At 36.2% G+C, this 21,168-nt stretch overlaps 3 protein-coding genes across 3 annotated transcripts; all 3 read left to right on the forward strand.

Annotated features, from left to right (window-relative positions):
- Positions 1–119: 119 nt before the first annotated feature.
- N7443_004290 (ribonuclease III) lies at positions 120–1,273 on the forward strand (the record flags this gene model as incomplete). The annotated part of the gene is made up of 2 exons (XM_056884346.1): positions 120–182; positions 248–1,273. The coding sequence occupies 2 exons, from the start codon at positions 120–122 to the stop codon at positions 1,271–1,273; spliced, it is 1,089 nt and encodes a 362-aa protein (XP_056742624.1).
- A 2,411-nt stretch (positions 1,274–3,684) lies between these two features.
- N7443_004291 (uncharacterized protein) lies at positions 3,685–3,986 on the forward strand (the record flags this gene model as incomplete). Its single annotated transcript, XM_056884347.1, has 2 exons — positions 3,685–3,780; positions 3,885–3,986. Coding segments are annotated over 2 exons (198 nt in total), but the record flags the coding sequence as incomplete, so codon positions are not given.
- Positions 3,987–5,373: 1,387 nt separating this feature from the next.
- Positions 5,374–7,347, forward strand: N7443_004292 (transposase; the record flags this gene model as incomplete). Its single annotated transcript, XM_056884348.1, has 1 exon — positions 5,374–7,347. The coding sequence occupies one exon, from the start codon at positions 5,374–5,376 to the stop codon at positions 7,345–7,347; it is 1,974 nt and encodes a 657-aa protein (XP_056742626.1).
- Between the last annotated feature and the right edge of the window lie 13,821 nt (positions 7,348–21,168).

Raw genomic sequence — 21,168 nt, forward strand, 5'->3', positions numbered from 1 at the left:
GGGATGAATCGTTGAGGGTCGGAGGCTTTTGCGTGAAGGTCATGTGACTCTGTACGGGACCCACTTGGGCTCCGCGATCTCCCAACTGCAACTTTTCGACTTCAACATACAACGATACGATGGGCTCCAAGAGGTCTGCCATACCTGGAGGATCGTCCGTTTCGTCTGTTAAGCGATCCAAGGTAGAATATTGCCTGCCGCCCCGGCATTGCCCTTGATTCGTATGATCCAACTAACACTTACTAAGACCCATCATGAAGCACGGCCGCCTCGTTGCGAACATGAGGCCGATAACAATGACCAACTCCAGTCATCAACTCCAACCTCTCGCTTGTGGCTCCTGAAACAAATTGTTCAGGGTGTCATAAATGAACCTGAGTTCACTGCGGTCGATGCGGAACTTTCGAAAGCAGTTTCCACGCTAGACGATGCTTTTCATCGTGTCGACGGGCTTGCCTTGTCTAGTGATAATACATCTGATACCTCCAAGTCGTCGAAAGCATGTCATACAACAAAGGATACCGGAGATAATGAACCTCGGGATTCTGTTTTACCGCGCATTCTAGATGACCAGTTGGAAACATCGGTTTTCACTCATCCGGCATGTGGAAACAATAACGATGCAACGTACGACCGGCTTGAGGTTCTGGGTGATGCATACATTGAATTAATCGCAACCAGACTGATCTGGGGAAAGTTTCCAGGTATTTCATCCGGCCGGATTTCCCAAATTCGCGAGCTTCTTGTCAAGAATGAGACGCTATCGGCATTCGCAGAGGTGTATGGATTTGATCGGAAGATTTCCGTGCCAGCCAATTATTCCGACCAGGCGAAAAGGTGGACCAAAATAAAAGGCGATGTCTTCGAGGCTTATGTAGCTGCAGTCATTCTGTCACATCCCATCGATGGCTACCATGTGGCAGAAAAATGGCTGACACAACTGTGGTTACCGAAGCTCGACGCTTTGGGCCACCAAAAAGCCGAACTTCGCTACAAGGAAATTCTAGCCAAGAAGGTCATGGGAAAAGGCACCAAATTGGAGTACAGAGAAGAAAAGCGAGCAATTGACCATAAGGGTAGCGGCACGCAGACATTCTTCATCGGGGTTTATCTGACGGGCTGGGGGAAATGGAAGAATGAGCATCTAGGCTCTGGGCAAGGCTCGAGTAAGGTAGCGGCAGGCGATGAGGCCGCGAGGGATGCCCTCTCGACAAACTCCTTTTTGATTTCGAATATTGCTGCGGCAAAGGAAGCTTCAATAGCAAAAAGCTGAAAGACTCTACTAGTCATCCAGTGAGGTGTGATAACTGGCTTATCACCTAGTATATATACTAATGCAGTCAATCTCTCGTACCGAGAGATCTGGCCATGACCTTTTTAGTCTATGGGTTAAGCGCGGGCACTGGCGTGCGAGATTCCAGACGTGATATAGTGTATCATACGTAGGAGGACGTCCAATGATTCAGGTTCAAGACATCATGAGGCGCAGCTGTCCATAACATATGCACCGACTGTCAACAGGCAACGATCATCTTTACGAAACGCTACGGAATGACTAGTAGGCATGAATGAATGAGTTAGCACAAGACCTGGCCCTCGCCCTCCAAGAGGAGGTGCGGGTGTAGGGTCCGACTTCTAGACCCTGAGGGTCGGACATGGAGGTAGACATTGACATGAGCCGCGCCGTCCATGGACAGTAATATATAGTAAGACTATAAATCTAATAGAGAGTAAATATCTATAAATAGGAGCTAGGGTAGATAATTTACTTCTATGAGAGTTAGATTACAGGAAAGGTATAAGCTTACATTTAAATATTAGATACTATCTGTCGGTCGCGGAGGCAGGCGGATACCACGAAGTCTTTCGTGGCGCGGGGTACGCTTTTGCTGATGCTTCCCCACCACGGACCGTTGGCTACCCCGACCAAGGAAGGCTTGATCGGATAAAGAAAGAAAAGAATAAGATAGAGTTCAAAGGGCTTATACACTCTAAATAAGCACAATCCACAATCCTCAGATAAAGGACTAAGAAGAAGGTCTTTCTAAGCAGATAGAAAGGATAGTAAAATATTTGAAGAGAGTGAAAAATCTGTCATTTCTACTTAGTGTCTCGCGCGTATTTATAGACAGAAAGTGGTCAAAGTCACATACTTTATATTAGATAAATAGGATAGAATCAGGGAAGGAAATATAATAGAACTAATGGCGTGATAAGGGATATATTATCGATCTAGTGGGGTAAAGAAGGGTAGGCGGTTTGGAGGGGTAAATCATGTTCGCATCTCTTTCTTTTCTTCTTCTTCTTCTTCTTCTTCTTATGTTGAATAAGAGGATACCTTCACCTTATGTAGCATTGGTCCAAATTCCAACAGATATAATCGCGAAAACCTAACTAATAATATAATACTTTTTAAAGAGTTCTATAAGTATTAGACCTCGGCAAGGGCCGGGATCGGACTATACAGTCTTTAGTCTTTTTTAAAGTAGTTAGGAACGCACCACGGTCCCCCGCGGTCCCCCGTAAATTTATAATTATGCTAACCTTTCTTTTCTGGCTATATAAACTAATTATTTAGCTACATTTTTTACTATTATTAAATATTTCTTTTTGCATATACACGAATATTGATAATAAATTAGGTCTACTAATTAGTATATGGGTGAAACCACCTTATATTTATTTTCTTAAAGCTTTATATTAAGTTAATTACTAATAAATTATAAATTTCGGATTGTTATAGTTGGTATTTCAGAATTTACTTACAAATATATGTCCTCCTATTATAAAAATATAAAGTATATGACTTTAACCAGTTTCTGTCTATCTATCTGCTTAGAAAGACCTTCTTCTTAGTCCTTTATTTAAGGATTATAGATTGTGCTTATTTAGAGTGTATAAGCCCTTTGCACTCTATCTTATTCTTTTCTTTCTTTATCCAATTAAGTCTTCCTTAGTCGGATACTTCAACGGTCCGTGGTAGGGAAGTATCTGCAAAAGCATACCCCGCGCCACGAAAAGCTTCGTGATATCCGCCTCCCCTCCTCAGCCAACAATAATTATCTTTAAAGGCGTTCGGTATATCGAAGTATAGTTTTCCGTTAATATTCCTAGTGACCAGTGACCAGTGTATTAAGGTTAGCGAAAATAGTTAGACTACTAATATATCTAGGTATTAACATAGTAGAACGACCTACAAGTAGATTAAGCTTATATTACCCTAAAATACCTATGACTATCGTATAGCTTTTCATTAAGTTAGCTAAAAGGCTATTAAAATACTAATTAGAAAGTCCACTAACACTAAATAAACTAATCGTTAATTAGATATATAAAGTATACGAATCTATTATAAAAAGTATAATTTATTATCTAGGAAATAAATATAGCGCGATAAGGGCTAGTTTAGTTATAGGGCCTATAAATAAGGTATCAGTTACCTAGGTAATATAGGAAGTAGTAGTATATTCTCCTTAGCTACTAAAGCGCTCTAGGTAAGTAGCTAAGAAAGGAACTAATATATAACAATATAAATATAGTATATACGGTAAGCCTAGCTATAGGGTTAATAAATATCTAGTTAGGGTTTGAATACTTTATAAATATAGAAATACTTATATAGGTAGGCGGTAAGAACGAGAAATATATTAATACTATTTAGATTATATAATATAAACAAAGCAGATATTTTGGGCCTATTTCTTAGGCGCTCCGCGAAAGACTGGCTTAATTCTTTTATTCGGAGATCCTACCGCGGATTATAAGGATATTACAAAGGAGGTTATTTATAATCTGTCGGCATAAAAATATGACGGATCCAGCACTAAAAGTGTTATTAGCATTTTTAGTCTAGTGGTCAAAGTTTTGACATAATCTATATTAAGGTATACTACCTACCTTACTTACGAACGAGGATGCTATTTTTTAATATAATAATATACCGATATATACTATACATATCGTCTAAGTCCTCCTCTGCGAGTTAAATATAACTATAATGGATTGGCCGCCTTATTCGCTAGATTTAAATCTAATTAAGACCCTTTGGGGGTTATTAAAGGCTAATATATTAAAGCTACGGCTATAGCTTTATGAAATACCTAATAATAAAAGCTATTTAGGCAGAGCTAGTAGATATAGCGTAGGCTACGTAGGAATAGCTTACGATTAGGTATTTTATTAATCTAGCTAAGACTTTGCCTTATCGTATAGAGGAAATTATTTAGTATAAAGGATAGTATATTAGTTATTAGAAATAGAAGTTCTACTAGCAGAATCTATATAGGTCTAGACTACCGAAGTACTAGGGTTTAAATACTAATAATACGTGACTATATATAGATACCTAAAGATAGATAAATAGATAAGGCTAAGAGGAGAGAGTTAGGATATAAGAGTGTAAAAAAGAAGAAATTAAAAATAAACTTTAATGTATTTTTATATCTAGGGATAATAAATATATATAATAAAGTAATTCTCCTAATTAAGCCTTACTTATTCACTTCTAATCTTATATAAATACCTAACTTTATTTATCCTACTATAGAAATAATCTATAGCGAATAGCTCTAATTAGTTAAGCTTAATTATTAATAGGTTATATACTAACTTAGATCACTAAGATACCGCAGACTAATCTAAACTTTAAGGGTTTATATTACTAATACGTCTATATCAACCTTTATATATTTATTACTACCGCGTCTATCCGCGTATATATCCTTTATTTATTTACGCGCTCAAATTATATTATATTATATTATCCTTTCCCTATATATATAGGGAATTGTTAAATTCACCCCCCCCCTTTACTATTTTCACCCCCCCCTGCCTGAAAGTTCAGGAATCTAGCTTAAAATGGCCTAGTCTGGCATTATAATGACCGCTTTTCTCACCGCCTTACCCACCGCTTCTAAATCTCCATCTCCAAATATCTCTACCTTAATATATTATCTTCTTCCATACCACCCAGCATGGCATCTCTTAGCCTAGGATTGCTGTTTAACAATGCTTATATCGACGATATTACCGCACCAGGTAGGATTACCCGTCCACGAAGGTGTCTTACTAATGAATATAGATGATTCAGCAGCATCCAGCGACGATGAGGTCCCCCTGAACCCTCCGCCTTCTACATTCCCTCTACCCTCGCTTCAGCCGAAGTACGATACCTCCGAGCTCGCTTTTATCGCTGTGAATACCTTTGCAAAGCCGTACGGTTATGCTTTAACCAGGAAGCGATCGAAGACGACCAAAAAGGGCGTGATGAAGACAGTTCGGCTTGGCTGCGACCGCGGAAGAAGATATATAGGCCATACAAGGGAAGAGAGGATCCGGAAGACTTCAACGCTTGCGAATCAGTGTCCATTCAGTATGTCGGTCCGGCTTGATCTACAGTCCGATACCTGGTATCTCACTGTTGAGGATGAGACACATAACCACCTCCCTTCGCCTGGTATAACTCATCCAGTCCATCGACGGCTTGAGTACGTTCGCAAGGCTATCTGGATCCATGATCTTATTCGACAGGGTATTCACCCTCGCCATATCATCACGACACTCCGAAACGACGACCCTGATTCAACGATACAGCCCCGTGATATCTATAATATTCGAGGGAGGCTTATCAGAGAGTATTTGAATGGTCGTACGCCTATTCAAGCCCTGATGGAAGAGCTTCCGAAAGGAGGGAACTGGATCTTCAAGTACGAGGTCGACGAACAGCATCACATCACCGCCTTGTTCTGTATGCACCGGACCAGCCTCGCGATGCTGAAGCATCATCCCTGGGTTATCTCGATGGACTGCACATACAAGACGAACCGGTTTGGGCTACCAATGCTTGATATTGTTGGCTTTACACCAACCGGTGCGACATTCCACGTGGCCCTAGCATTCATCCAAGACGAGAAGCAAGAGACCTACACGGTTATTCTACGCTGTCTTACAGAGGCCTACGACTCTCTCGGGCTGGCCTATCCACGTACAATCTTGACAGACAAGGAAAAAGCGCTTATCAATGCTATACGGCAGGTCTTTCGGCTAACAAATATCATGGTCTGTCTGTGGCATATCAACATGAACATCATGAAGAAGGCCAGACCACTACTCGGAGACCAAATCGCTATCGCTCGTAGAGATAATATCTCTACCAGGCCTATGACGAAGGCCCAGATGGATAAAGAGCTTCGTCAGATGGTTGATACAGGATGGAAGAAGATGCTACAGGGCTGGAACCGCATCGTCTATGCTGATTCAGTAAGCGCTTTCCAGACATCCTGGACCTGGTTCCAGGCCCAGTATAGCGACCCTATCTTTTTACCTATCCTACAATACATCGAGGATGAGTGGTTAAACGACTGTCCGGAACAGTTCCTACATATCCACACGGCGCACTATCTCCATCTACATGAGAGTGCCACTTCTAGGACTGAAAGCGCGCATTGGCTTTTAAAGCGCGAGCTACAATCATCAACAAACGACCTTCTTGTCGTCCTACAGTCATTCGAACGCGCCCTGAACCGTCATTATGCTGATATTCAGTATCGAATCGAGACGGAGAGAGCTAAGATACCAACCAAGATCAACCCACTCGTCTCTTTATTGGCGCGGCGCATCTCTCTAAATGCGATACAGTCTGTGGAAGCACTAATAAAACGATATCTTCCTAAGGGAGCAGACGGTAAACCACCTATCCCATCATCCTGTGACTGCAGATCAAAGGAGACCGCGGGATACCCATGTATCCACTTGATCATCCAGTACCAGCAAGAGAACAGAAGCTTCGAGCCCTCAGACTTCCATGAGCAGTGGCATTTGTACGAGCTTGGCAAAGCACCCCCTATTGAACCTCTTCTCTTGATCCAGGACCCTCTGCCTGTTCGACGCCGTGGAAGGCCACCTGGAGCTACCAACCTCATATGGTCTTCCCAGGCGTCGAGCACGCAACAGAGCACACAACAGAGCACACAACAGAGCACACAACAGAGCACACAACAGAGCACACAACAGAGCACACAACAGAGCACACAACAGAGCACACAACAGAGCACACAACAAAGCACACAACAAAGCACACAAGACATAACATTTGACAGGTCCACCCAGCGAGAGCCATCGGCGTTCGAGCCCCAGCGTCGTCCACCACCTCGTCGACGCCCAGGGCGCCCTCCACCATCAGCACATAACCACGGACAAATACAGGGTGGAGATCGGGGTGATATAAGGGGTGGTAGAGGCCGCGGAGGTCGGGGATATCGTGAAGGGCGTGGAGGCGCGGTCGCCTCCACCGCTGGAGATCGGAGGGTCCTGCGTAGTAGTCAGCGTAGTCAGAGAGGTGCTGAGTAATCAGGTTTGACGTATCTGATTGGATAATAGATGGAGATGTACGTAAATGGCGGAAAAAGTGCGTTTAAATGGGACTGGAATCCAGTTATTTAATAAGTAAACCTGAAATAAAGGGTTTTCGGCTGAATAAACTAGACACCTCAAAAAAGAGGCTAGAATCTGCTGGCAGAAAACTGGGGCCTGAACTCTAAGGCAAGGGGGGGGTGAAAATAGTAAGGGGGGGGGGGTGAATTTAACAATTCCCTATATATATAGACTTAATGACGTTTAAGGATAAACACTCCTATATCAAGGTATTTCTTAGCTACTCTATTTCTTAAATAATTATCTAAACTTAGGCTTAGTAAGGATAATTAGGTTTAAGATAATCTTAGCTATTATTACTTAAATTTTAGAGGGTTTTACTAACTATTTTAGTGGGGGATTAGTGGTAATTTATTTAATTTTTGTTCAAAGAAGACTACTAATTTAGCTTAAATTACTAAGGCGACTCTATAATAAAAAATCTAAATTTATTAATTTAAGAACATTTAAATTCCTTATTTCTATATAATACGTAAGAGATATTAGAAAGGGCTATTCTAAAATTAAAGTAGGTATATTAAGGATCCAACAATAAATTACTTTCAGATTAAGTTTTAGGTAAAGATAAATTAGAGCCTAAGATTAATCTCTTAAGCTAAGGATAGCCTATAGCTTTATAATAAAATTAAAGATATAATTATATTCTAATTTCTAATTAAGATGTTATTCTCTACTTTCTTAATTTAGTTATAAATATTAGCCTAACGGCTATTAAAGTTCTAAATTAAAGATAAGGTCTATCTTTTAAAAGGTATCCTAAGATTTAGTATATTCTTATTACTATCCTGATAGCTTTTTATAAATAAACTTAGCCTACTTTACTCTATATAATAAATTTATAAAACGTTACTCTATATATCTTTTATATATCTATATTATAGTAACTTAGGGTGATATTAAATATAATATTAAGATTAATAAGCTAATCCTATCTTAAATATAAGGATATTACTAATTTTAATATCTTACTTTATCTCTATATTATAACTAAAAAGGTACTAATTTAGGACAAAATTACTAGGGGTTTGACTAAGTACTACGATTAATGTATTAAGATAGTTACGTTACGCCTAAATACTTTTAAGTTATCTAATATAGTATTAAATCTCTTATTCTTTAGCCTTAATATAACTAATTAGCCTTCGAATTAAGAGTACTCTCTTTTAAGGTAGAGTCTATAAGGAAGGATAATAGTATACTTTACTATATCCTAATATAGATATTAGATAGCCTTATAATATAGACAATACTATAATAGAATTAGTAGTAAGCCTACCTATGGCTATATATAACTCTAATCTAATCTATATCGAGGACAGCTATAGTGTAAGGCACCGCGACGGCCTACCGCGCCCTTGTCTCTCCACTATAGCGCCATAAATCGCACCTTTGAGGGAAAGGAATTAATATACTAAAGATCGAGCGTATTAGGCCCTTCGCCGTCGCACTATAATAGGAGCCACCCGAGACCTATATCGCACTTATAAAGAAATAAGCTATCAAGGAACATAATTAGGTAATCCGGGCCGTCTATAGCCTAAATTGAGCTATCGGCTACTATTAGAATATCGACCAATATATATAAGTGGATCTATCCTCTTATTATTCAACATAAAAGATGTCGGCCACGGAGGGAGGCGGATACCACGAAGCTTTTCGTGGCGCGGGGTACGCTTTTGCTGATGCTTCCCCACCACGGACCGTTGACTATCCGACCAAGGAAGGGTTGATCGGATAAAGATAGAAAAGAATAAGATAGAGTGCAAAGGGCTTATGCACTCTAAATGAGTACAATCCACAATCCTCAAACAAAGGACTTAAGAAGGCAGAAGGATAGAAGAATATTTGAAGAGAGTGAAAGGTCTATTATTTCTACTTGGTGTCTCGCGCGTATTTATAGACAGAAAGTGGTCAAAGTCACATGCTTTATATCAGATAACCAGAATAGAATCAGGGAAGGAAATGTGATAGAGCTGATGGCGTGATAAAGAAGATGTCATCGATCTGGTGGGGTAAAGAGTGGTAAGCGGTTTGGAGGGGTAAATCATGTTCGTATCTCTTTCTTTTCTTCTTCTTCTTCTTCTTATGTTGAATAAGAGGATACCTTCACCCAATGTAGCATTGGTCCAAATTCTAACAATTAAGAAATTTATTATAAATATAGTATTAAAATATATAAGGAACTTAAAGTTTTCAAGAGCTTTTAGACCTAACTTAGTTAATTATAGCGATTACTCACTAATTAATCTTTACCTATAGGGATAGGGTCTAAGTGTCTTATTTAGAACCCCGTTAGCGTAATAATTTAGTAAAATGCCTATACCAAAAGTTTAGGTATCTTAGTTACCTAGACTTAAATAGAGTTATTTATCTATAAGCGTAATAGCTAGGGAGGGATATACTATAATTTTAAAGAAGTTACGCGAACTTATCTAAATTATTAAACTTTATAGGGACTATAAAAGAGCCTTAAATATAAAGTTTTATAACTAATAGTAACTATAGGACTTTAGCTATTTAAAAGGCAAGGAATTAATCTAATTAAAATCTTACCTATAACCCGAAATAGTAAATTATAATTAATTATATAATAGGTTAGCCCATTATATAAGCGATAAAGAATATTATTAAAGAAGCGATTAAATTATTCCTTTTAGAAAGGATTTTTATATATTATAATATACTGAGGGATATTATTTCTAATAATAGCTAAAAACTGTTAGCTAAAGCTATACGCTACCTTGTAAAGTTATTACAGACTTAGTATAAGATAATAACTCCTTATTACTCTTATATAAATAGGAAGATAGAGAATTTAAATAGAATTCTTAGACGTATACTTACTAAGTATCTAATAAATAAGCTAATAAGAGCTTAACATCTATATCTATAGTAACTATTATTCACTACGCGTATATATAAATATACTATTATTAGATTTAGTCTATTCTATTTAGTATATAGAGTTTATTTATAAATCCCCTGTAATCTATCTAATAGCGTAGGACTAGAAGTATTATATACTAATACTATCCGAAACCTCAGTAATATATATATATAAGTAAAATAAACTACTACTTACGCGAGCTATTAGGATAAAATATATATAAAATAGCCTTATTATAAAAATTAGCTTTTAGCTAAATAATTAAATTTTAATTTAAAATAAGACTAAGAAGATATTTAAAAGTAAGTAATTTAGACCCTATTTAGTCCTCTAATCCTACTTACTTAGAACTTATACTTTAGCGAAGCCTAATAACTATATACTCTATACGCTTATTAATAGATTAAGGTTACTAAAAGCGAATAAAGATAATTTAATAATATTATAGATATCCTTAGTAGCCTATATAGCCCTACGTTAGGCCTAAATATAGGTTAAGTAACCTAAAGAGATTCGTATAATCCTCCTAGAGATTAATAAAGATCTCCGTAATTATTTAAATTTACTTACTTTTACTAAAAAAGAGTAAGAAGATTCAAAGAGTTTAGGTATATACTTTAACTTAGTAAGAGAGGAGCTAGCTATAAAATATATTATTACTAAATAAAGGGTAAAAATATAATATTAATAAACGCTATTAGTAGAGGCTAAGTAATAGAAATTAGACTTAGATAAATAGAATTTAGAGATAAATTATAAATCTAAAGTTTCTATATCGCTAGCTAAGGATAATAAGGAAGATATTTCTTATATAAGAGTTTTATAATATTAGGACGCTAATATAAGCGAATAGGCACTATTTAAGAAACTATTTATAATTATAGTACTATCGTAATCTATAAATTAGATTATGTTGGAATTTGGACCAATGCTACATTAGGTGAAGGTATCCTCTTATTCAACATAAGAAGAAGAAGAAGAAGAAGAAAAGAAAGAGATGCGAACATGATTTACCCCTCCAAATCGCTTACCCCTCTTTACCCCACCAGATCGATGACATCTTCTTTATCACGCCATCAGCTCTATCACATTTCCTTCCCTGATTCTATTCTGGTTATCTGATATAAAGCATGTGACTTTGACCACTTTCTGTCTATAAATACGCGCGAGACACCAAGTAGAAAGAACAGACCTTTCACTCTCTTCAAATATTCTACTATCCCTTTCTATCTGCTTAGAAAGACCTTCTTCTTAGTCCTTTGTTTGAGGATTGTGGATTGTGCTCATTTAGGTTGCATAAGCCCTTTGCATTCTATCTTATTCTTCTTTCTTTTATCTTTATCCGATCAAGCCTTCCTTGGTCGGGTAGTCAACGGTCCGTGGTGGGGAAGCATCTACAGAAGCGTACCCCGCTCCACGAAAAGCTTCGTGGTATCCGCCTCCCTTCACGGCCGACATTGATTAAAAGGGTATAATTATTAAAATACTATTTTATAGCTACTTACTTCTCCTTAGGTACGCTTATAAATATATATATTATATTTAGTAATATATTCTATATTAATTAGGTCTCCGAAATATTAGCTAAGCTATCTCCTAGGAGATTAGGCCTCTAACTAATTATCTATTAAATAGGTCGAAATTTATTTTATTAGATAGATATATCTAACTGCTTTAGTAAACTATACAGTAATATATATATAATGATAAATCCTTTAATGAAGTAATAGTAATAGGTAGCTAAATCTAAGAACCAATAAACTTTATAGATATTTTATAATTGTAGTTATATATAACTATAACCTTCTCTAAGAGATACTAAAGCTATCTATTTCTAATAATATATCTATAGAACTTAAACTCCTTAGTTATAAATTAATACTTCTAAGGCTAAGCCTATAGCTTATATAAGTTTAATAATAATAATACCTAATTAATATAATAATAGTAATCTTCTAAGCTATAAAAAATATTAGGATATTATTAAGATATATAATTATATATATCTCAAAGTAAATAAAGGGTATTATTTATAGTTAATTAGAAGATTATAGATATATTATATAGTCTAAATAGTCTTATAAGCTATTTATACTTACCTTATATAGTATTAAATATAATTTTCTAGATTAAATTCTTACCTATCTATACCTACTAATACTTAGATTTTTTATATTCGCGGATCTAAATATATTAGTACCCTAAAAGCCTCCTTTTACTTTAAGATTAGGTATCTCCTAAATAGCAAAGAATACCCCTTATAATTATTACTTTTATATTATATAATATTGGACAATAAGGGCGGTGATACTACGAAGCCGTTCGTGGCGCCAACTTGGCTTTGCGTACCCCTTAATGTCTTACTTATATCGCTTTATCCAACTAGTCGATCCAAATTGGACAAAGGAAGACTCTTAGGATAGACTACACACTGATATAGCCTAAACGAGAACAATTTACGCTTTAACTCATAAAGGAATGATCACACTGACTAAGGGTTGCTTTTACCCTTTTGTATGTAAGACAAGCAAGAAAGGAACTTAGGCAGTTTCCAAAGAGAGTGAAAAGTCTGATTCTTCTACCTGGTAATCTATCGCGTATTTATAGACAAATATACCTCGGTATTATATGCTTCGGACTAAAGGAAATACCTTAAATAGAAGTGATAGAACTGAATGGAAGCATATAGATCATAGACAATGATGTCAGACGATAACGTCATAGGCAAGGCACAGTAAACGCAGATCAAGCGGGGTAGAAGCAGATAGAACAGCATAGAAAAGAGTCAAAAATCTAGGCGGTATTGACCGCCTATACATACCCTCTAGCGCGAGTGCCATTTACCCCTAAAGGAAACGGCCCCACCTATTCTACTGAGGGCCAAGGTCCCATAGTCACGTGACTGCCGACCACCTTCCTCGCGCGGGGATATATAATGAATATCTAACTAGGGCTTAGGGTTCCCTAGCCTAAACCTAGTTTGTCCTCTTTTCTATTGAATAATAAGAGGATAGATTCACATATATATTGGTCGATATTCCAACATATAAGAATCTTATTTTTTCAAGATAAGATTTAATTATATACTAGCGTTTTCAAAATAGGGGACTTTAGCGAGCTAAATAATATATATATATTTACTAATAGTCCCAAATAGTTGTTTTTTTATTAACTTAATTAATTATAGGGTTAATATTATATAAGAAATCTCTTCTAAGAATAAAGTCAAAATCTAAGAAATTTAATATCTATATATTTAAAACTCTACGTTATAGTCTAATTTAGACTAAAATCTTTAGTTTCATATATATACGAAGCTCTTCTTTATTTAGGAGCTTAATAGTAATAGGATTTATATGATTTAGCAGTAATAAAGTTTTATTTAATTATGTTATAATATATATAATAATACAAATATATATAATATTTTATTATTTAGTAGAATAATTATAGTTAAAGGTATTCTAGCGTTTCTAAGCGCGATTATATAGTGATATAACAAAATACTTAGCATATTTAGTAATATATCTAGGTATTATTCACTAAGATCCCTTTTAGTTAGATCTAAATAATTAAGACTAAAGAAATTAGATATATAAGAAGCCTTATAAATATAAGCGACTGAGGCTTTATAAGTAATTATCTATATTAGTTTTTTACTTAGCTTTTCTTACTATTATTTTCCTTCTTTATAGCTAAATAATTATATTTATAATGTCCTTTTTAATTATAATTATAGCACTTAATTATAAAAAAATCTTTTAAATAGGACTATAGGATAATTAGCTCTATATTATTTAAGTTTATTTAGTTAATATAATTAATAACTATTACTCCTCGCTTAAACTTAATAAATTATTAATATAATTTTATTAAATAGTTAGGCGATCTTATTCTTAATCTATAGCCTAACGCTTTTATAAGTTTATATTTATATCTATTTATAGATATTAGATTAGGACTTATTCTGTAATATTAATTTTATAATTATATATAGCTTATTATAGATTAATTATATATTTATAGAATAATAATTATCCTTAGCTTCAGTTCGTAAAGTAATCCTATTATTTTTTAGGCCTAAGGGTACTCTAAAAACTTATTATTAATCTAATCCTTATAGGCTTACTAAGTAATAATTTCTTCACTATATTTATTAATAACTTAATCTATATATATGCGCTAGATTTTAGTAACGCATTTTAGTAATTATTTATTTATATAAATAATTTTAATACTATTATTTAGTTTAGCGCTAGTGTACAAAAATATCTTATAAAAGGAGTATTTATAGTTATATGAATACTTCTATATAGTAGACTTTATTATATCTTAGTAATTATTAATAGGATAAATATTCTTTAATATTATCTTTTATATAGTTTTCTATATATTACTATCCTAAGAGAATATAGAGTAAGTGATTTTAGCAGTATTTAGCGTACCTTTAACTAAGCTAATTTATATATATCTAAGGGCTTTCGCTTACTATTAGATTAAATTCTCTTAGGTATAAGTATATTTATTCTCTATATACTACTATTTAGCTTCTTAGAGGTAGGTACCTATTCTTAGCTAGAATACTAGCTAATTACTTATTTAGTATTAATTAAATTAGTAAATTTTCTTTAAGAATAGTTACCTAAATATAATAGAATACTTTCGCGCTATTTAGTAATAATAAATATAGGGTATACTCTAACGTAATCCACACCAAACCCGCCACCACACCAAACCCGCCACCCCATCCAATTCCCTACCTCTTTACCTCCCCCACCACTTTGAAACGCCCACTATGCCACCAATTCGGTCTGAAAAGAAGCAGAATTCTATCCAGCAAGAGGGTAGAATCGAGCTTGCAATCCAGGCTATTCAGAATAAAGATCTTCCTTCTATTGCTGCCGCTGCACGCGTCTATGACGTACCGCGAACCACCCTACGCGACCGGATGGGCGGCCACAGTTCAAAGGCTACCAGACGCGCCCATACCCATAAAATGACCTAATTAGATGAGGATACGCTTACCCAGTGGATTCTATCTATGGATGATCGTGGTGCAGCCCCGAGGCATGCTATGGTACGCAGAATGGCTAATATTCTTCTTGCGGCGACCGGATCTAATACTGTCGGTGTGAACTGGGTCGGAAACTATGTGAAGCGTACACCGGCTATTCAAACACGTTTCTCGCGTCGATATAACTATTCACGGGCTGAGCAAGAGGATCCGCGGGTATTAAATGAATGGTTTCGGCTAGTTGGGGAGACTATTACGCGCTATGGTATCCCGCCTGATGATATCTATAATTTCGATGAAACCGGCTTCGCAATGGGCCTAGTTTCTACCGCAAGGGTAGTTACTAGAGCTGAATATTATGGCCGTCGATCAGTATTGCAGCCAGGCAATCGTGAATGGGTGACCGCAGTGGAAACAGTTAATGCTTTAGGCTGGGCTTTGCCGCCGTTGATTATATTTAAAGGCAAGCGCTATATCGAATCATGGTTCCACGATACCCCAAGGGACTGGCGCTTCGAAGTTAGTCCAAATGGGTGGACTTCTGATATAATTGGGCTTCGCTGGCTTCGAACGCTTTTTATTCCTTTGACCGTAAGTCGTATACGTGGTCGGTATAGGCTATTAATCCTTGATGGTCATGGAAGCCACCTTACGCCTGAATTTGATCGTCTATGCACTGAACACGACGTGATACCTATATGCATGCCACCGCATAGCTCACATCTATTATAGCCTCTAGATGTAGGCTGTTTCGCAGTTCTAAAGCGATCATACAGTCAGCTAGTGGACCAACAGACGCGTATGGGTATAAACCATATCGACAAGCTTGATTTCCTTGCAGCCTACCTACGCGCGCGAAGATGCATTTCAGGCTAGAAGCATTCAAAATGCATTTAAAGCGACCGGTTTAATACCTTTAAATGCGACAGAAGTCCTCGATAAGCTAAACATTCAGCTTCGTCCGCCTATACCAGACCGACCATCAAGCCGATCAAGCATTTATTGCCCTGAAACACCAAGCAATATCAAGCAGCTTTCAAAGCATAGGGCATCAGCAAGACGGCTTATTAAATATCGGTCTGATAGCCCACCTACGCCTACAAAAGAGGCATTTGATCAGGCTTATAAGGCATGCGAACAAGTCATGAAGCGCATCCTTCTATTGGAGCAAGAAGTAACGGATTTACGCGCCGCAAACTACAAGAAGATGAAAAAAAAGGCATTGCCTAAACGACAAATACAGCGCGATGAGGGCTTATTCGTTCATGAAGCCCATGAGCAAGGCATTGGTCTACCAGGTGGCACAGAAGGTGGTGGGGTGGACTCTGCAACACCCACGCGGAGGGCTTCAGCGACCGGTAATCAGCCCAATAGACGTCAATACGCATGTAGTATATGCAGAAAGCCTGGCCATAGGGCGTATGCATGCCCTGATAAGGTTTAAATTGAATATAAAGGCGTTGTGGTTTTATAAAAGCTTCATGAATGAAGAATAAGTGGATGGGGTGGCGGGTTTGGTGTGGATTACGTTATATCTAAAGATATAGAATATAGGAATTAGGGGCCTTTAGTAATATGATTAGATATAGTTAGTTATAATTAGGTATAAATAAATAAGAATATAAATATTCGAAGTAGTTTCTTTTAAAAATATTAGTTCTACTAGGTCTTTACTTTCTCTCTTAAGATAGGTCTTCTTTTAGAGCTAAGAAAGATATATAATTATCTATTTACTACCTCCTAATAATTATATATTCATATAGTATATATTAACGTAAGTATCTCTGACTAATCTCTGCTATTTATAGCCTTAGTTAGTGGGTCGTTAAGATACTAATCACTTTAGTATGTAATTTCCATATATCGCTAGTATCTGGGCGTATACTTTCGTATTTAGATAAATAATAACTGAAAAGGATTAGGAAAGACTTAAATACTCTTTAATATTGTATACGTAAGCGATCTCAATTATTCGCTTTAGGTAATTATTTATAGGAAAGGAGATATATCTAATAGCAATACTTCCGTTCCTAGCTAACTATAGTAGGTTAACTAGTAAAGGATATACTATTAGATAAGACTAGAGGTAAAAAGGTGTATATTACTAAGTAAGCGTACAAAAGAATATAAATACGCCTTAAGGGCGGTGCCGTATGGCAGAAAAAGTAGGGTAATATGACTGTTCGTATCCCTATACAAGGCCGTGTTATCACAAAGGGTATAGGCTTCCTCTTAGTGACTACGGTAGTAAATAACTAAAATATCGTTTATAAAGATTATTAAAATAATATTTTTATATAAACAGATATAGATCCTTAGGGACCAGTTCGAGGCCAAACTAGGTTAGTTTTTGTCCGATTTCTTATTACTATATGTCGGCCGTGAAGGGAGGCGGATACCACGAAGCTTTTCGTGGCGCGGGGTACGCTTTTGTAGATGCTTCCCCACCACGGACCGTAGGCTACCCGACCAAGGAAGGCTTGATCGGATAAAGATAAAAGAAAGAAGAATAAGATAGAATGCAAAGGGCTTATGCAACCTAAATGAGCACAATCCACAATCCTCAAACAAAGGACTAAGAAGAAGGTCTTTCTAAGCAGATAGAAAGGGATAGTAGAATATTTGAAGAGAGTGAAAGGTCTGTTCTTTCTACTTGGTGTCTCGCGCGTATTTATAGACAGAAAGTGGTCAAAGTCACATACTTTATATCAGATAAACAGAATAGAATCAGGGAAGGAAATGTGATAGAACTGATGGCGTGATGAGGGATATGTCATCGATCTGGTGGGGTAAAGAGGGGTAAGCGATTTGGAGGGGTAAATCATGTTCGCATCTTTTTCTTTTCTTCTTCTTCTTCTTCTCATGTTGAATAAGAGGATACCTTCACCTAATATAGCATTGGTCCAAATTCCAACACTATAGGATAGGCGCGATCCTTAAGCCATAGAGGGCTTAATTAAGCTATAATATATAGTTTTTCTGGCCGTATCCTTATAGGTAAGAGATATAGACTAGGTTATCTAGCTTACTATTTAGGAAGGTATTCACTATATCTAATTATATTATTTTAAGGTCGAATATTACGATAATAGCTATTACGAGGGTAGTAGCCCTTATATTATTATCTCTTTTAACCTGAAGGTCGCCACGGATATAGACTCTTACCTTGAATTTAGATAGATAGCCTTTATCGTCCACTTTATAGGAAAATACCTATCTTAGTAGAAAAATCTAATACTTTAGGTATCGCTATAGCTTAATAGCCTTATAATAGGCCTAGTGATTATCTTCTTCTATAGACTTTCGTCTAATAGAAGTCTATATATATATTACTTTAAGCTTTCTAAATTTAACGTTTATAACTTATAGGAAATTAGCCTTATATAGGAAGGAGAGTATATCGTCCTATCTTTTAGGCGATAATAAAAAATTATTTTTACACACCTTCTTAGGCTAGTTCTTAATTAATATACTAGAGAATATATTATAGAATAAAGTATAGGATTATTATTTATTAGATAAATTAGGTGAGGGAGATCTATCCCGCTTAGAATAATTATATTAATTGTATCTCTTAGTTATATAAGGAATTATCGATTAAAAATATAAAGTCTAATATATATATATAGGGTAAGGTCTTCTACTAAAATAGTGATCTAGAATAGAAGGGAAGGGTCTTCTTAAAGAGAAATAAGTTATTTTTAGCTAATAGGTAAGGATAAAGTGATAGGCTTTTTTCTCTAAAATCGCCTAAATAAGGTATATTTTAACTATAGTTTAGAGTTAGCGTATCTTTATTTTTACTTTAGTCTTAGCTTACTTCAAGATTACTTTTTAGTTTAATTAGGGAAGGTAGCTAGTCACTATACATATAGTCTTAGTCTACATTCTTTTTTTAGTATCTAATATTTTATTTAAAGGTAGTTTATATAGTATAGTTAATAAATTATTAATAAACTATTAATAATTTCTTTAATATTAGTCTCTATAATAACTAAATTAAATTTTAATACTATTAAGAGCTCTATAAGTGCCCCTAATTAGTTATTAACTAAAGTACAGTGGCGTATTATTAGTATTTGCACCCTGTTACATTGCATCCTAACCGCCCTTGATACACCGCCTACCTATTATATCCACCCATAACCCCTATTATTGTCTGCCTATAATCCTCTTCCTATGATCCTCTAAACCATACATCGCGGTCCTGAGCTTGAACTATATATACGCTCGCGTATATATAAATTGAAACGATCAGTAAAATAGGGTGCAAAACGTATCCAGAAGAATGCGTTCCCTGATATTCCTCTATCCACTATCCACTATACCCTCTAGCAAGATCTAAAGCGTTTAAAGGGTGTTTCCCTACCTCGCTCTGGCGCACCTCGTAAGCTTACTACGGAGGACTGAGACCGTATATATAATGCTATTTAAAACCGTCCTAATATTACCCGCGAGGATCTGCTTACTGAGGTTAATTATAAGGTTAAAGCGATATTAATCTAGCGCTTAACGTATAATATAGGCCTCCGGAAGTGGCGAAAGATAAACCGACCTTACCTTACACCTATTTACGCTACGAAACGTCTTACTTAGGCTTTAACCTATTGCCACTTTATACTAGAGGACTGGAAAAGGGTTTTTTGGTCGGATAAAATAACTATTAAACGCGGACAAGGTACTCGGAAGGAGTGGATATTTATTCCTCCTAAAAATTAGCTTCAAGAGCGCGAGTCTGGTATTCAAATAACTCTATCGAAAGGGAAATAGACAAAATAAATATTCTGGGCTTATTTCTTAGGCGCTCCGCGAAAGACTGGCTTAATTCCTTTATTCAGAGATCCTACTACGGATCGTAAGGGTATCACAAAAGAGGTTATTTATAATCTTTATCGTGGTATCCTACCTACCTTACTTACGAACGAGGATACTATCTTTCAATATAATAATACACCGACGCATACTGCATATATCGTCTAAGCCCTTCTCCGTGAGTTAAATATCACTATAATGGATTGGCCGCCTTATTCGCCAGATTTAAACCCAATTAAGAACCTCTGGGGCTTATTAAAGGCTAATATATTAAAGCTACGGTTATAGCTTCGCGAGATGCCTAATAATAATACTACTTAGGCAGAGCTAGTAGATATAGCGTAGGCTACGTGGGAATAGCTTATAATTAGGCACTTTATTAATCTAGCTAAGACTATGCCTTATCGTGTAGAGGGAAGTGATTCGGTATGAAGGGTGGCATACTAGTTATTAGAAATAGAACTCTATTCTACCGGCAGAATATATGTGGGTCGAAGTACTGGGGTGCAAATACTAATGATACGTGACTGTATAGTAAATTTAGTTAATAGAAGCTTATTTTATTAAATATATAGTCTCTTATATTTATAATTCGTCTAGCCCTAGGTATCTATATCCTCTAAATATTAGATACTTTCAACCTAATAAAATAGCCTATTATAACCCTAGGCTTTATATTTACTAGGTGTAGAATAATAGTAATCTGGATAAAGAATTTATATCTATGAGACCACGTAGTAGTCTCTAGGTCAGGATGGGTAAGCGAGGTAGACACCTTTATATGCGTGTAATACAATGTAGTGGATTGTAAGATAAACTGAACGCTGGCCCTTCTTAGGTCTAGCGGGGCTTCACTTAAATACAGACTGGCCCGGCTGCGGGCGGTGAAGCCCAACAATATGATACTGCTATGGCATCTAAGTATGCCTCAGGCCGTAGTTGGTATCGTCAGTCAGTGGTCCTGACAATATCTATAGACTTATAGATTAGATAAATTAGGCTTCTACTATATATAGCTTGGCTT

Source organism: Penicillium atrosanguineum (genome assembly GCF_028827265.1).
Source record: "Penicillium atrosanguineum strain IBT 20685 chromosome Unknown utg000003l_segment0_segment0, whole genome shotgun sequence".
Taxonomy (NCBI): domain Eukaryota; kingdom Fungi; phylum Ascomycota; class Eurotiomycetes; order Eurotiales; family Aspergillaceae; genus Penicillium; species Penicillium atrosanguineum.